General features: G+C 43.7%; 1 protein-coding gene across 3 annotated transcripts in view; it reads right to left on the bottom strand.

Annotated features, from left to right (window-relative positions):
* Positions 1-4,789: 4,789 nt before the first annotated feature.
* LOC118779168 (voltage-dependent L-type calcium channel subunit alpha-1D-like) overlaps positions 4,790-17,415 on the bottom strand; it is a 66,461-nt gene continuing 53,835 nt past the window's right edge. For 2 of the 3 annotated variants that reach the window (XM_036531128.1, XM_036531127.1), the window contains 15 exons: positions 16,396-16,487; positions 16,081-16,240; positions 15,667-15,794; positions 15,346-15,442; positions 15,048-15,150; positions 14,591-14,692; positions 12,654-12,787; positions 9,642-9,758; positions 8,820-9,211; positions 8,465-8,491; positions 7,649-7,780; positions 7,097-7,263; positions 6,620-6,741; positions 6,042-6,359; positions 4,790-5,838 (listed from right to left, as the gene is read on the bottom strand). In XM_036531128.1, coding sequence (XP_036387021.1) covers positions 5,536-5,838; positions 6,042-6,359; positions 6,620-6,741; positions 7,097-7,263; positions 7,649-7,780; positions 8,465-8,491; positions 8,820-9,211; positions 9,642-9,758; positions 12,654-12,787; positions 14,591-14,692; positions 15,048-15,150; positions 15,346-15,442; positions 15,667-15,794; positions 16,081-16,240; positions 16,396-16,487 — 2,394 coding nt within the window. In that variant the 3' untranslated portion in view covers positions 4,790-5,535. The remainder of the gene's footprint in view (positions 5,839-6,041; positions 6,360-6,619; positions 6,742-7,096; positions 7,264-7,648; positions 7,781-8,464; positions 8,492-8,819; positions 9,212-9,641; positions 9,759-12,653; positions 12,788-14,590; positions 14,693-15,047; positions 15,151-15,345; positions 15,443-15,666; positions 15,795-16,080; positions 16,241-16,395; positions 16,488-17,415) is intronic. The other variant, XM_036531126.1, reaches the window with a different exon arrangement.

Raw genomic sequence — 17,415 nt, 5'->3', positions numbered from 1 at the left:
ACTCTGTCCAATTCCCTGCCCCAGTTCTGGCCCATTCATAACCTCAGAACTACTGCTTCTGTCTTAGAGGAGAAGAAAAATCTGTGTTTAGAGTAAACTCTTAATATACCCCTGTAATGGCATTTAAATGCTGCCAAGTACTACAGCAGTGGGTCCACACACTGGAATGTGTTAAATGTTATATTCTTGTATTTTTTGTTTTGTTTTAGTAATGTTAAAATAAAGTAGATGCTTGTTTTATTTTCCATCATCCTTTCTTATCAGTTAGCCTAATATCCTCCAGGTTCTGATATGCCCCAGGTTTTCCTCCTTAAATAAGTGAATGTGCTTTTAAAATGCACATTTAAAATTTAAAATCTCATATTAAGAATGAAATTCACAAAATTAAGAAGGGTGTTTCAATAGAAAATCAGATTAAGAATGGTCACTGAATGTTGGTCCAAAGGAAACATGTAGAAAAGGCCTGATCTGTTCAACTCAATGGCAGTACTTCCTATCAGGAAGATATGGTGGCTTTTCTACTGTTTGTTGTGACCATAGCCAGACTCCTTAACCAGACAATTTAAAGCACTTCATCTACATGCTGGAGTTTATGTTCCTCCTCACCTGGCTTTGCTGGCTGAGAGTGTGTAGCTACTGCATGGGAAAGATTATGTGCAAGACATATGATGTTTATGGTGGACAGCCACTCCCTATTTCAGTCTAGAAGAAGAAATGAGGCCAAAACACCCACTCCAGTCAAACAAAAGACAGACAGTAGCTGAAAACCCTCGTGTTCAGCCTGGTGTTTTCCAAGCACAGCATGGTCCCCTCAGTCTGGGTCCCATCCAGCTCTAATTAGTGCCTACAGTGATGACTAGGTAAAAACTATCCAACGTGATTATACTAAACACCATCATAAAGGGCTTTCAAACAAGGTTATCATGCTGTTAAGAGACCTGCTTCATTTCCATCACCCTGTTGAGCTGCAGACAGATTTAAAACGTACCGATATTCCTCATTCATCATCAACAGTTGCAGCCAAAATCAGGGATGCAAACTCATCAGGGGTGAAAACGGTGACAAGGATGCTGATGTGAGCTTGGCATTTGCCCGCTTCTCAAGTGACATAATTAGGCTACTGTAACGAGGCGTTCCGTTTAACTACATCATAAGTAATGTAGGTCCATTTTAGCTAAATGTCTACACGGTTGTCTCATGTTCCGAAACAAATCCAAAAGCAAATTGTTTAATTACGTCGTGGTTATGACAGTAGCCTATTAGCCTTGCTAATGTTATAGTAAGCATAGCATAAAGAAAATGGAACCATCAGGGGCTAGCGTTCACGTTAAGTTGGCACTTTGAGGAGCTCAACTCATGTTGTAATCGTCGGCAAAATGTTAACGTTGGTAAAGTTAAACGAGTAGTCCCAGAGCCCTAACGTCAGTAACAACAAGTGGAATTTGGAATAACAAGTACGCTAGCTAACGTTAGACTCCATGGAAATAACGTTAACACCACATCCAAATTGTGATGGCTGGCGTTCGCTAAATCAAAACAACCTTATCAGGCTAATTAACAGTCCCAAGCTTGAAATATCGTCATATAAGCCAATTAAGGTTATTATAACGCTACTGTAAGAGATTCTTACCATAACCCTTTCCCGCGTACGGTCACACCGGTGTGATTTGCCGTTTAGTGCATATGCTGAAACCGGTGCAATTAGAACACTAGATTGGACAATTCTAGTTAATTGTAGCTATGAGGAAACTGCGATTTAACATTTAAAAATATAGCAAATGCTAACTGAAAACTAAGAAAAAATTAATAACGCTAATGAAAACATAACGAGCTATGTAAAGCAACACGCGCTACATAGCATAAAAATAAGTTACGTGCGAAAGAGTTAAGGCATGCGGGCAGTCAGAAACGGACCTTCCAGAGACAGCCCTCTGCAGCCTTCACTCTTCTCAGGTGCGCTGCACGTGACCAGCACAGAAGCCAGGAACTCTTTTTTTTTGTGCGTGTGACAACTCAGAAGGCGTGGTTCTCATTTAATTCCCGGGACTCTGCCAAATCAAAATAAATATCCACACTGATTCACCTTCCTAGGCTTCCAACACAAAACAACAAACTAAAACTAGAGAGGAAAATGGTGGGAAAACATGTGCACTTGAGTGGTTTTGTCTCTGTCTGGATGCATTCCTGTGTGTTTGTCTGCCTCCTGTCTGCCCCCCCCCCCCCCCCCCAAACACACACACACACACACACATCAACAAATGCAAAGCAAACACACCTAGGTAGCTCCCAGGAGTTTTTTTTTTTACTGGTAGGGTGCAATAGCGCCTCGCATCCTGCGGGCACTGATACCAGAGTACCACTTTTGCACCACAGGATAAATCAGGTATGAGATCTGCATACAGACAATTCCAAGGGCCTGATATAAGACCATACTTACCGTACTTCCAATGCCCTGATATTCCACATTTTATTCCACATCTGTTATGAATCAAATGAAAAACATACCTCAACATTTGCAGGCTTCTTTCAAGTGGTCAGCTTCCTTGGGGCTCTGGACCAACTGTCATAATGGAAGCACTGGTGACACCATGCTGCCTCATAAATGGCACTTGCTCACTACATTCAATTTTAGTGTAAGTTTATTCAGTAATAATCATTAGAAAATAAAATATCAGTATTGATTCAAATAAATTCAAGGCCAAAAAGAAATGAAAAAAAAAAAGATACAAAAATGTTATTGATACAAAACCTAGAGGGCAATAAATGATTTGCTACTGAAAGGATATCTTTACTGAATAAAAACATTAAAGAGCATATATCAGGGCTTTCAAGTTGAATAAATGACCACAGATCTTTCCTTATTTTTGTACATATTTTACAACTTCATAATATATTTAAATACATCTTTAACACTAGCAATAATAATAATAAAACAGATTAAATGTTTAAATTAACAGGTGTTTGTAAACCCTTTTATATTGATTTTTAGATTTTATTTAATACCCCGCAAACTGTTTTTATTACATAAATAAAGACCTGCGCACCTTGGAATTGTTTTGTACAGATTCCAGCATTGTAAGGTGACATGTAAATGACAAAGATAGATTTCACTAAACCATACACACAGCCACAGTAAAAGTACAAAATCTGCTCACCTTACACACAAATATTTGAAATTCATAGAAAAGAAAAACAGAAACGAAGCACTATACACTTACTTGTGCAAAGACAAACAACTATGTGCTAATATTTAAATACCATTGGTATAGAATGAAACCAACTCATATTTTCTTTTCTCTCAGGAATCCCTGACATGAGGTAAAAAGTATCTTGGTTTAGTCTTCAGTTGAACACATTTTACACACGTATTTAAAAATAATGCATATTTATAGAATATCAGTAATTGCTACGTACAGTACTATGTGCCTGGGTGTTCAAAGGTCCTTCACAAGATAAGAATTGACTCAGAAATTTACAAAAAAAGACCAGAACACATTTTATTCTCACTGACAACTGGAAGAGCCCTTTCATTGTGCACACCAAGTGAAAAACCTACATGTTCACTCGAGTGTTCGATTAGCTGAAAACACAGTACACACTCAACAACAACAAATCAAATGTCCCTTTGCTATGCTGTGTACATTGTGGAATCACATCTTAGCCCAGGCTGGGGCCTTGGGCACTCAAGGATTATGCTGTTTTTTTTTTTTTTTGAGCATTGTGTTTCATTAAAGTGACAAAATGATTGTATCTCCTCTGTGGTGACACAGAGTAGGAACACTCAAAGAAAAATACCCTTTAAAGTGAGAAATGTCACATGAAAAGGAACCTTTAAAACACTGATATGTGTCCCCCATTCCGGTGGAGGTATATGCAGAAGACTGGTGTAAGACTGGGGGAGGGGATATTGCTTTAGCACTCTCCAGCTCATCTCTGCATAAGTTTGATATGGACCCAGCTGAATAAACCCTCTCTCACCGCTACTTTCCCAGCACGATGGTGCTATGCTGCTCTCTCTCTGTTTTGCACTGCAGGTGTCTGAGAGCATCCAAATACACCTCTATGCAGCATGCTAACTCGCATCAAGTTTTCCTGGCGAGTTGACTTTCAGGAGTCTTCATGACAAAGATTTTATGGGGCAAACATATCCTCCGACTAATCGGACTAATGGTTTTTGAGATATATTTAATTTTGAGAGATAGCATTTACTCACATGGGAAAAGTCCATTTTATTTCAGCAAACTAAACCAGCCAGTACTGACTGCCGTTAAACAATCCTGCCATGAACCATCCTGCCGTCTCTCTGTGATGAGGTCATGAATGAGAGAATTTCACTGGGTCCAGATCAAGCCAAAGGGAGAAGTTACAGTTTCATTAGCTAATTTAAGCAGCATCGTTAACGAACACACACACGCACCTTTCATGTCCCATACCGGCTGTACTCTCGCCATGCATGAACTCTGTGTAAAACACATCCATTTTTCCCATCAGCTCCTGGATCAACATAAGCAGAGCACTGGCAAGTCTCTGCATCCAGGGGGTGCTCCTTAGGACACAGTCCTGCTTTGTGTGACACTCTCCTGCATATCTTACACAAATGTATGTTCATGTCCACATGACCTCTTAAAAACTGCCATTGTGCAGATAAATTAAGAGTATGTTTGAGCAAAAAAGAAAAGGCAAATAAACCTTTTTTGCTCTCTCTATATATACACACATATATTCCTAATAAAATAACATCAATCTACTTTATCATATTATAAGGTTAATTAGGAACCATATTGCTGTCTTTATATACGGTACATAATTACAAAATATATAACATCTCTTTACAAAGTTTACTTTTGTAATATCTTACAGGCCATTTACAGTAGATGTAATATGCAATATTAAATAGGCTGTTCTATAATTGCAAAAAACCTCGCTGTCACTACATGGCTCACGAGCACTTCCTTTTCATCTAGTAGGAGCCTCCATTTAATGACAGCCATAGAAATGGATCATCTCTAGTCTGATAATGCAACCAAAAAGACATGATATATTTGTGTAAAAATTGTTTTTTTTTGTTACTTTGTCTCATTTTCCAAATCCAGTTTAAAAGAGGGATATGTCTCTTATTTGCTTGATATGCTGATGCAACATAAAGTGACTCAGGGAAATGACATCTTCAGTATGATTGTCATCACCTGAAATACCCTGCCGAGGACTGAACAACACCTTGCTAACACCATCCAAAAACACCCTGCCAGCACCATCCAAAAACACCCTGTGAACACCATCCAAAAACACCCTGCAAACACCACGCAACACTACGCTGCCTGTTCTGTCCATGTTGGTTTCACAGCTCACAGCTGTGCCCTTGCTGTGTGAGGGACAGACATGGTTCTTGGAGAATGTGGTTCCTGTGTTGCCTTGGTGAGAAGGGTCCACCTGCCAGTGCCTCTCATATTCCACAGCAGAAAGGCACTTCTTAAGTGAATAAGCCAACAGATGCGTTTTTATTCCTCTTATTGTTCTCTGTTCTAAATTGGTTTGCTATAAAGTCGTAATGCATATCATTTCATCGGCGAGGTCCTCCTCGTACTTGGCGCTGGGCTCTGGCTCAGGCTCCTCGTCGCTGTAGCCAGCGTTGAAGTCCTGTAGCTCCATGTCCCGCCGGGTCAGGATGGGGATCATATCCCCGTTTATGCCAGGGGTCACCCCGCCGTTCAGGAGGTGACTGGCTGCGCTCTCCATCTCGTCTATTGTCATCTCGCATGCGTCAGCAATCTCACGTTTTGTGGCTGCCACAAACTTCGGGTCCTTTGCGTACCTCCCCAGGCCTTCAGATATCAACACCTGTAATGGCCGGAGAAACCACCTTGTCAGAATAAAAGCCCTCTGCCATTTCTTCTGGTTTGTACAATTCCCAATTTTCCAGGCTGCTCACGATAAATCAAAATGACAAATTTCAGGTTTACAATCATGTAGTAACATACAATAGTTCTGACCCTGACTAAATGCTGTGAATCTTATTGCTCTGACTGGCTGTTTTGACTCACCGCCTCCACCAAGCTGGTGGCGCTGCCTCTCTTCTGATGGTACTGGTGTGTGAACTCGGTGGGGATCTGCAGGTGTGCTGGTGCGTAGGTCCTGTGGGGGTAGTCGGACTCCTCTGTGTACCAGGAGCTCTTGCGCACTGACGACTGGCTGCTGCTGACGCTGTCACGGCTGGGTCGGTCCACTCGGATCATAGGGGTGTAGTACGGGGAGCGGTCTTTACTGATGGGCGTGGCAGGAGGCGTGGCCCAGGAGCGTGTGGACCGGGTTGGTGACAGTCTCTGAGCTCGGCTGGAGTCCAGACCGGCGACAGCCATCACCTGAAACGGGCAGAACGAAGTGGCCTTGCACAGGGACAGGAACATGTGCATACTGGTGCATGTGTGAGTACATGCATGTGTATATGCATGCTCATATGTAGGCCTGAATATGTGTGTATGTGTACATCCGTATGTGTGTGTGTGCACATCTACATATATGTATGCATGTACAGTATGCTTCTATATACTGTATATACTGTGCATATATATATATATATATATATATATATATATACACATGAATGTATGTGCAGCTGTACCTGGTGCTGCATCAGATGCAGAGGGAGTGCAGTGCGCTGGTGCAGCCCTGGAGAAATGGGCAGGTCATCCTGACTGCTCTGTCTGCGCAGACACTCGAAACTGAACGATGGCCTCCTACAGGCTGAGAGCATGGCCGGAGATAGAGGGAAGGCATTAGTACTGTTTTTTCAGCTGTAAGATATTCCCCATGGGTCAAGACCAACTTACAAATTAAAGACAAAAGAGTAATCAGACATCTGTGTGCTGTGCTTATTAAAGGCAAGTTCATTGGATTCATTGGATTTCAAGTCTTTACCTCTATATAGCCACATACAGAACAAAAAAAAACAAACAACAATTTTGTTCGATTTATTTTTTAGGTTCCCAAATCAGAGTCTTCAATGTAATTAAATATCCCGTGCTGCCACACATCTCCTCATGGCACTAAGCACAATGGCACAGCAGTGTTGAAGCAGTGTATGATGAATAAACCCAACCTTGAGGTGTGGGGGGAAGCAGCCTCCTCTTTGGCGACCTGCGCGAGTCATGGTAGAGAGGCTGCTCATCATCGTCATAGTAACTGTCAGGGTGATGGTATCCTCTGGGTGTTTCGTAGTCAAGGTCACTGTTAGGATACCTGTCCAGGTATTCCTTATATGACCTCCTGTAGGTCATACAAAAAAAGCAGATTTTAGAATGTCTGCCTCCTGTCACCATGGATACATCTCACAACTTGACTGTTTGGATTGATTTGGTTTTCAGATATTCCTCTCAACTGCCTTTGGGTTTAAGCAAACTAAACTAAAAACAAGCTGGCCTTTTCATTTGTCTGTGTAGGTATTATTAATTTTTTATTTAACCAGGAGGGACAATTAAGAAAAAGTTCTCATTTACAGTGTGGACCTGATGAATAACAAGAAGGTTAGAGTTAGGATTTCACAGAGTTAAAATAATATGTGACAATACAAAACAACAGAAATACAACAATGCACAGGGTTATACAAAATGGTATACCAACCCAGCACTCTCTGCACCACCTATGACCTTACCTGTCTCCTGACAGCATGCTGTCATCTTCATAAAATTCTTCTCCGCTGTAGTACTCCCCTGAGTAGCGATCTTCCTCAACATAGTCTTCCTCCCTGCGGATGGTGGGATGTCGGCCGTCCCCTTGGTGGGACCTGCATGGAGGAAGCGGGTGGAGCTACTAGTAACAACTCTTCCAGGAAGTGGGAGCAAACAGGCCATGCACTGTCATGCACATTCAAACCACCAGGGGGCAACACAGACAGCCCTTTCTTCTAGCCCTCAGCTGCTTAAAAGCGTCAACCGAGTGGCTACTGGCAGAGGATATAGTCAGGAAAGACTGAGACAGGGAACCCGGTCAGCTTGACAGACACAAGGAACAAGGTCAGCTCGACAAGCACAGAGAACGAGGTCAGGTCGACTGGCACAGAGAATGAGGTCAGCTTGACTGGCACACAGAACGCGGTCAGGTTGACTGGCACACAGAACGCGGTCAGGTTGACTGGCACAAAGAATGCGGTCAGCTCAACTTGCACAGAAAACATGGCCACCTTGACTGGCACAAAGAATGCAGACAGCTTGACTGAGACAGAGAATACAGACAGGCTGACCACATCAGCTAGGGTGTATCTCTGTACAGGAGTGCTGTAGCAGAGTACAGTACTGACACATGCATTCAGCAGGAGGCTCTATGCCTTCTTTGCCCTTTCCTGTTCTAGCATCTTCTTTAAAGACCAGTGTGATTCGACTGGAGAAGAAAGTGGAACTATTGGGATCCCTAATTGCTGGCCAAAAATAGCAGAGGGTATTTCCATGAACATGTGCTGCAAAGGACCTACCTAAGATAGGTTTCATAGTAGCGAGTCCTGTTCCAGATGCCAGAGAAATGGTTGTGAGAGAGCGTTGGTTAGGTAGTACAGGAAAGAGAACAGAGAAATGGTTGTGAGAGAGCATTTTGGTTAGGTAGGAAAGAGAATGTGAGAGGTGACAGAGTGTTTTTTTACTACTAGTCTGTTTTTCAGATGGGATGAGTGCATGAGCATGCCCTGTGATTGTTATTTTTTTTTAACTCTCTTAAATATCAGAGCTTAATCGTATATATCTCCTGAACAGCACAGATTAATAGTTTAGTGTGCTAAAGTTTAATACCAGTTTCCTGCTACAGAGAGTGGCCAGGGAGCGTGTCTCACTCACCTTTGAATGTGGGTGGAGCTGGGTCTGTCATAGTCGCCCGGGTAGTAGGGGCCCTGGTGGCCAGGGTAACCATTGGCAGGGTAACCATTGGCGGGGATGTGCTCGTAGTAGCGATTGCTTCTCCCATTGGGCAGGCCGGACACGTTGGCGTTGTTGAGATTGGCATTGGTGGACTTTGGTGACTTGGAGTAGGAGTTGTGGTGGCTGTTGTGGTGGTTGTAGGAGAGGGCGTTGGCCACCCTGCTGAACCTGCCCACAGGTTGCTCCATGCGGGCATAGTGTGGAGGGGCATGGACCTGCAGAGGGCGCTGTGTGGCATTGGTCCGCTGCCCAGAGCTCCTCCGGGTCCCGTTCATGTGATTGACGTGATTGCCAAAAAGCCCACCGTTCCGCTGTGAATGAAAGCCCAGTCAAAACCTCCAGTGTTCCGTAAGTAATTTAAAGAGGGGTTAGCAAGTGAGTGTGGTTAGACTAGATTAGAGGGCTGAAATCTTCTTGGCGATCACATGAGCAAAAAATGAAGTCAAAAGCAGGTCAAATGGAGGTCATGGCAGATGTGTCAAATGAACCTAACACAGCTTCTTCAACTTTGAGTTAATCTTAACTGAAACAACCTGTTACAGCCCACAGGTGCTTAGCCTGTTCACTTCAATGGCTGCGTACTGCAGTCAGGGACGTTGTCTCTAGCATTTGGCTCTAGCATTTGTTTAAGTGCTACTGTTCTTTCCAAATGGATCCTACAGGACTACAAAACTGCTACTGTGAATTACCCTCTCTATCAGGGTGTCCTTACTCTAGAGTGAAGTAGATCTTAATGATTACCCTATAAATCTCCTCGTCCTCCTCAGGTATAAAGTCTACAAGCTCCTCCTCCTGCAGGTCACATGATATCGCCCGTCGAATCTCAGGACCAATGTCATGCAGCGTGCGGAGACCGGCCTGAAATAATGACAAGAGAGGCACTGACAACCAGTCAGGGGAGGTCTCCTCACACACACGTTCCCCAGGCCTTGGCCAATCATAGGCCAGTTACAGCAGCCAGAACCTTACGAACAAACACTTTGATTGGGCCACTGTGACAGACTGGACAGACAGACTGTGAAAGATGGAACAATTACATTTGACACATACGTTCCTCCCATCACACAGGAATACAGTTCTGGTGTCAATCTGAACCACATAAAGAAGACATTCCCTATGTAACAGAACATTCCGTGTGTAACACACTGGTATCCACAGCAGTGATTTTTTTCTCTCTGTTTTTCTGGCTAGTTTACACACTCCAGTATGTACAGTAAATTAAGAAAATGAGCCCAAGAGCTGTTCCAGTTGAGATACAATTAGCGACTCTTAGCTAGCTACCTTGCTCAGCTGAAGCCACAGGTTCGGTTCATCACTGTCAAACTTCATAAAATAAAATTTCAAACTGTTTTCAACGAAAATAAGAATTACTTCTATTGACCAAGAGTTAACATGTACTGCAGGGGGGCAAACATCCAACTGCTTTAACCATGCTAAAATAATCAAATCATATCCTTCCAATCATCATGACTTCCAATCATCTGTTCAACCTTTATTTTACCAGACATGCTGTTACATGGGCTGTATCACAAATACACAAAGTTTGAGCCATGTTGCCTTGTATTTAATGTCCCACTTAACCTTTGACGTTCCAATGTCCAGACTGGAGCTGAATGTGCTGACTGCTGCATTGCAGCCCCATTACAGGGGTGGAATATATAGGTGTGGTTCTGCTAGTTCACTTCTGAGCATGGCCTCTAACCTGAATTGCTTCAGTATCTAACTTTATAAACGTGATACAAACTATGTAAATGCCCCCATATAGTTTACCTAATTAAAACAACACACTGAACCAGAAATATTCTGAGAAAATTCTGCGCAGCATTAACTCTTCATTCAGCATTCTCTGAACCCTGAAAATCAAACACCAACTAAATAGATTGAAGAAGTAGATTGTGTAGTGTGTTGACTTCTGGCAGGTCAGAACACGTTTGCCAGTGTTCCCTGAGTCAAAGTTAAAAGGACTTCAAACAGCCAATGATAAAATCTTCATACAACCACAACAAACAACCAGATTTAGGGTTGTAGAAGAAGACAGATTACAACGAGAAATCAGAAAGAAGGCACCAAGGCAATAAGTTTTCATTTCATATTTTTAAAACTACCACACCAATTAACAGAACCACAATAACTGGAAACGGCCAGTCAGCTTAATAAAATGGTAGGAGATTCTGTATGTTCTGTTCTGTAGTCAAAACCCTGTGAGCAAAAGCAATAAAACAACAAGCTTAGCAACACTCTCAGCCTCACTCACTGCCACATCCTAAAGGTGACACACAGTCTCCCTGACTTCTAAAGTAATGTGAGCCCCAATTCCAGCGATTCCACAGCATGAAGCCATTAGCAGCTTGCACAGTGTGCTAAGTGCACTTTGACACGAGTCAAAGAAACAGCACTGTGTGCGCCACGCTTCTGCTTAACTTCCACTGAGACAGACCAGGAGTGAGAGGCAGGTGTGTTAGCTGGGATGAGGTGTAAAAACAGTATCATGGCTATGGAATTGACTCAAAGGAAACAAAAAAAAATCTACATACTTTTTATAAGCTGGTGGAATTTTGAAGGAACACAAGCAACATATTTCTCAGCAGATGTGACGTTTAAATGTGAATGGACATACACAGAACATTACAGTTACAATATAATACTGGGTAAAGTCATTCATTTAACAAAATGTTGAGTACAGTCATGCAAACACAATAATTTAACACTTAAGCAGAGACAATGAGATATAATTTATGAACACACTGACTACTGTGTCAGGATATCTTACACTGGGAGCGTTCATGTTTTTATAATCACTCAGGCATCTCTTTCAGTCAAATGGAGAGAAACTTAAAGTAGGCCTGAAAAAAGACTGCTTAATCTAACAACAGGTGTCATAACATGGCCTAAGCTTGATAACAATTACATTACAATCAACATATCAAATATCTACAGACATGTCATATATGTCTTTCTCACGTCGAACCCATTTGCACAGTGATTGGTGCTGACAGGATGGAGTGGGAGGAGCCACTTAAATCTCTTTGAAATCTGAATGCAGTCAAATGATCAAATGAATGATCCTAATGCAGTATTTCACTAAAGGTTCCATTACAGGCATCAGTCATTACTAAAGTTCCACACATATGCCCAACCACTTCAGCGCTTAACACTGCATTTTTATTTTCACACTTTAAACAGGAACTGTTTATTAGTAATTGGTAATTATTTATTAATCTGTGTCTGGTAATATGGTGATATGGATATCAGTTTAGCCGGATCAGTTTAGCTATGACGACTGACATAAACAGCAATATCCACCAAAGCACAGTAATTTCTTATTTCTTATTATTGCTAAGGTTACGAATATTGTCTGTGTTGTTGTCTGGCAGAAAGTGGAGAGGATACAGCCTGAGAGCACAATGGATCAATTCAGGAGTGTCATGCCCTGGCACGAGACTGTTGCCAGGTGTGTTTCCACGACCAGCTGAACCCTGAGCATGTGCAACATCCTGCTCATTAACCCTTACACAGCTTCGCTACAGCTCCAGACCTCACACATCACAGCACCAAGTCCTTATAGGATCTAACATAGCGCAGTGCTCCACGGGGCTAAAGCCACTTGTCTGATCCCTCTGTGTGAATGTCACCAAAAAGCGATTACCATCTCCTCTGTGGGAGTCTCACCAAGGTTTTGCCCCACCATCAGTGTGCAAATGGGTGTGCCCTTCTTCCACACACACCTGCTGCAGATAATCCCCATGCACTCACCTGCAGAGCGACGGCTGTGTTGTTCTGGGCTGGGTGTAAGCCCACCAGGCCTTCCTCTTTGCGTTTCTTGAATTTCCTAAAGTAGTCCTGTATCAGGAAGGTGGCATAGAACTTCCCCACGGTGACCTCATCATCTGAATGAACAGACCACACAAAGCCCTCCTCCGTCAGAGCAGATCACACTGCCACACCACAGATCCATACCCACACAGACTGGGAGAGGGGAGGACCTTAGGGACAGTACATAGGGGTAACCTGGGGCTCAGGTAGACTAATTAACCTTCACCTCTGACAATTCTTGCCTGGGTTTCAGACACACCAGCATATCCTGTAGATCGGCCCAACAGTAGGGATGTCATTGCATCCTTGACTAGATCCATCACTGTTAATCCTACATCATTACAGTGATTACTCATGGAGAGCTGTAATGAGCAGTGGTTTTGCTCACTCCACACAGAGGAACAGGTGAATGCCTCTATGTATTATGCTAGAAATGGTTCTGTCACCAGCTGAGTGACATGCTATACAGCTGCACATATCACTGGGGAGACTAAGACACTGCTGTGCCATTAGTGACATAGGCCTCTGGCAAGGGCAGCTGGAACACAGAGTTCAACTCATTTTCCTGCTTTCATACAATGCTGATTGTACTTTACTACACACAGAGCGCTGTTCCACAGAGCACTGTTCCACAGAGCACTGTTCCACAGAGCACTGTTCCACACAGATCACTGTTCCCTGCAGACATGTGTGAGATCTTCCTTAGTGCTGAGAGAGACAGAACCCTCCTTAGGCTTTGGGGGAGGGAAGGGGGCCACAAGGTGGAGGCGGGGGAGGGTGGAGACACAGGGTGGGGGAATCAAAATGTCTGTCCTTGAATTCTACAAAATAGTCGAGAATCACATAAAAGACTTCAGTAGCTTTCAGGACACTGAAACATCTTCACGGTTGGAACGCATCACATCAAAACTGTTTCAGTATGAAGTGTTGGTTCAGGTCCTACTTATCTGTCCAACTTCTAAAATTATCCAGCCTATTGCAGCAGATGTAAGTAAAAAGGAATTTATCCGTGTGAAACACATTGATGTACACGTCTCATGTACTGTCTAGTTCTTATGCAAGGATGTTGCGTGTTTCTACCTTAACAAAATAACACAGTCACACAAGCACTGGTGTTTGCAGGCTGGGTAACCTGTCTCACACAGCAGTGCCTAAAGTCTACCCAGCACATGCAAGCAAGCAGAGCTATAGGGAATGATTCTGAAGCAGGGGTCTGTGTCAGTTTAGCAACAGCGTAGGGGACAGATATCACTCAGAGGCCACACCAGTTCCATGCCACCACCCTAAAACAGAATTGCTTCAGAATATTCTGAAGGGCTGAGCGTGTGCACCAGGAGAAGAGGCTGCAGACAAGCTCGGGCACAGAGACCAGATTTAGTGGAACAAAGCATGCGCCTTGAGCGCCATCTACAGGCCATGCAAGCTGTGGCTTGTACAGCACACCACTGCGGTGGGGCTGCAGCAGCGGGAACAGGAGCGCAGAGACATACACGGAGCAACACTGCGGAGAGCCTGAGATACAGTGAACAGAGAACACACAGCAGACACATACAAAAAACAAAGGCAGCACTGTGGATAATGTGTGCAAGAGAATGAGAGAGTGAGTGTGTGTGTGTGTCTGTGTGTCTGTGTGTGTGTGTGTGTGTTTGAAAGAGAGAGAGAGAGAGAGGGAGAGAGAGAGAGAGAGAAAGAGAGAGAGAGAGAGAGAGAGAGAGGAGGAGGAGGAAAAGAGAGGAGAGAGGGGGAGAGAGAGAAAGTGTATGTATAACTGAGTGTGAGTGTATCATTAAGACAAGGACATATTTTAGTAGCTATGTTGTAAGGATTATGTGGGAGGGGCCTGTCTGTCCAGCCTGAGAAGGCGCAGTAAGACTAACCACCAGCAGGAGGCACCACTTGGTCCAGCAGCTTCATGCTGGTTCGTTTCCAGATCTTCTTGATGACTGCTCGGAGCTCTTCATTGGCCTGCTCCAGATTCCCTGTTGTACAGCGAAGCACAAAGAGCTATAATGGAAACACGCTGGGCCTCTAGATCATTTGTACTGAGGTAGTCTGAATCGAACAACAATCATAGGATAGAGTTTTATGAAAAATACACTTCAATACTGAAACAGGTTATATTGTAACATACACAGAAATAATGTAGTTTGAATTTCTATGTTAAACAGAGTACTGAGAAGCACCGGCATTGTACAGCACTGTCCCCCTACAGCAGCACAGTCCCTCCCAGCTCAGCTCTCTGTAGCATCAAAGTCCTGCTATAGTCCCCATGACCTGCTGGAGTGGAGCTGAGGCCTTCATAGCTGGCTGTGTCACCCAGCCATGTTCTCTTACCTTCAGTTTTGATTTTCAGGGCAGTCCTGACCAGAGCAAATAGGGTGGCGTTGAACATTACCGTGCCATCGCTGTTCAGAGGCATGTTCATGGCCACCAACCTCTAAAAATTGAAATCAGTTGAGTTACACCCAAGAAGAAGAGAAGGCAACACTCAAAAGTACTGTATGTGTATGGGAGTGTATGCGTGTGAGAGAGTATTTGACCCATGTGTGGTGTGGGTGTACAAGAGAGTGTGTATATGAGAATATTTGAAGTGTGTTTGTGTGCGAGCTTGTGAGACAGCAGTGTGTATTACCTTGCAGGCGACTCTGTGGGGGCACAGCTTGCCGAAGCCCAGTGGGGGCTGGATGCGGCGCAGCAATGTGACAACATCCAGGTGTTTAATCCTGCCCCTGAGTGGACGTACACACAAACTGAGCACAGAACACTGTACACACACACACACACTGAAATACACACACACACACTGAAATACACACACACTCATATTCACATATACAAAGATACAAATACACACATAGCTCAGTACATGACATGGCTGAATGGCAGATTTACTAGAAATACAAAAACACACTCTTGCAGTCCACTGCATTGCATAGTTAAATGGCAGACTCACTTGGCTTCTGGATCATACTCAGACCAAATCCTCTTGAACTCATCCAAGTGGTGTGGGCCAAGAATCGACCAATCACGTGTCAGATAGTCAAAGTTGTCCATGATGACAGCAACAAACAAATTTATAATCTGAAATGAGAAATTAGTTAATATTATCAGAAACCTGCTTGTGAGCCCTTATCAGTGTGTACATGTTTGAGAATATTTATTCAATTACATGTGTCTGCATTATGTGGCTGAGTGTATGTACAGTGTGTGTAGAGTATATCTGTAGGTTGTGTACAGAGTTTGTGTAGAGTATGGTGAGAGTAGAGTCTGTGTGCAGCGTGTGTGTTTATATTCGTGTGTGCAGAGTGCCTGTAGAGTGTGTGTGTACAGAGGGCGTGAAAATGCATTAGGTGTCAGAAAGGCATACCAGGAAGGCACACAGCATGTAGAAGGTGATGAAGTAGATGATGGCAAAGTTACTCCCACAGGTGTACTCCTCACCAGGGTTGTATTCAGACTCTGGGTCACAAAGCTTGCCCGGCATACAAGCCAACATGATCTCCTGCCACGCCTCACCTGTGGCACACCTGGATAAAGACCCACGGACACGCCTTTACAACAGCCGAGTTCATAGAATCCACGCCTACACACAGGGCCATGCCTTCACACAGAGACACACACACAGCCCCAGAGCCTGTAAAAGTGCAGCTGCACTGTGCAGCAGTGAGGGGAAGGGACCCACCTGAAGAGCAGCAGCACGGCCTGAGGAAAGGTCTGGAAGTTGTTGTTTCGGTTGATGTGTGTGCCATCCACCATGGCCACCTTCCCGAACACCTGCAACACGAGTATCAGATCCCATGCGCTCTATCATCAACACAGGTAACGCACAACGTGCGCTCCATCATCAACACAGATAACACACACCGTGCACTCCATCATCAACACAGATAACACACACACCGTGCACTCCATCATCAACACAGATAACACACACCGTGCACTCCATCATCAACACAGATAACACACACCATGCACTCTATCAACACAGATAACACACACACCGTGCACTCCATCATCAACACAGATAACACACACACCATGCACTCTATCATCAACACAGATAACACACACACCATGCACTCTATCATCAACACAGATAACACACACCGTGCGCTCCATCATCAACACAGATAACACACACACCATGCACTCTATCATCAACACAGATAACACACACACCGTGCACTCCATCATCAACACAGATAACACACACACCATGCACTCTATCATCAACACAGATAACACACACACCATGCACTCTATCATCAACACAGATAACACACACCGTGCGCTCCATCATCAACACAGATAACACACACACCATGCACTCTATCATCAACACAGATAACACACACACCATGCACTCTATCATCAACACAGATAACACACACCGTGCACTCTATCATCAACACAGATAACACACACACCGTGCACTCTATCATCAACACAGATAACACACACACCATGCACTCTATCATCAACACAGGTAACACACACACCATGCACTCTATCATCAACACAGGTAACACACACACCATGCACTCTATCATCAACACAGATAACACACACCGTGCACTCTATCATCAACACAGATAACACACACACCATGCACTCTATCATCAACACAGATAACACACACACCATGCACTCCATCATCAACACAGATAACACACACACCGTGCACTCTATCATCAACACAGAT

This window comes from Megalops cyprinoides, chromosome 6 (genome assembly GCF_013368585.1).
Source record: "Megalops cyprinoides isolate fMegCyp1 chromosome 6, fMegCyp1.pri, whole genome shotgun sequence".
Lineage (NCBI taxonomy): Eukaryota > Metazoa > Chordata > Actinopteri > Elopiformes > Megalopidae > Megalops > Megalops cyprinoides.
Note: the sequence above shows the minus strand (reverse complement) of the source record. Positions and strands in the feature narration are given on the sequence as shown.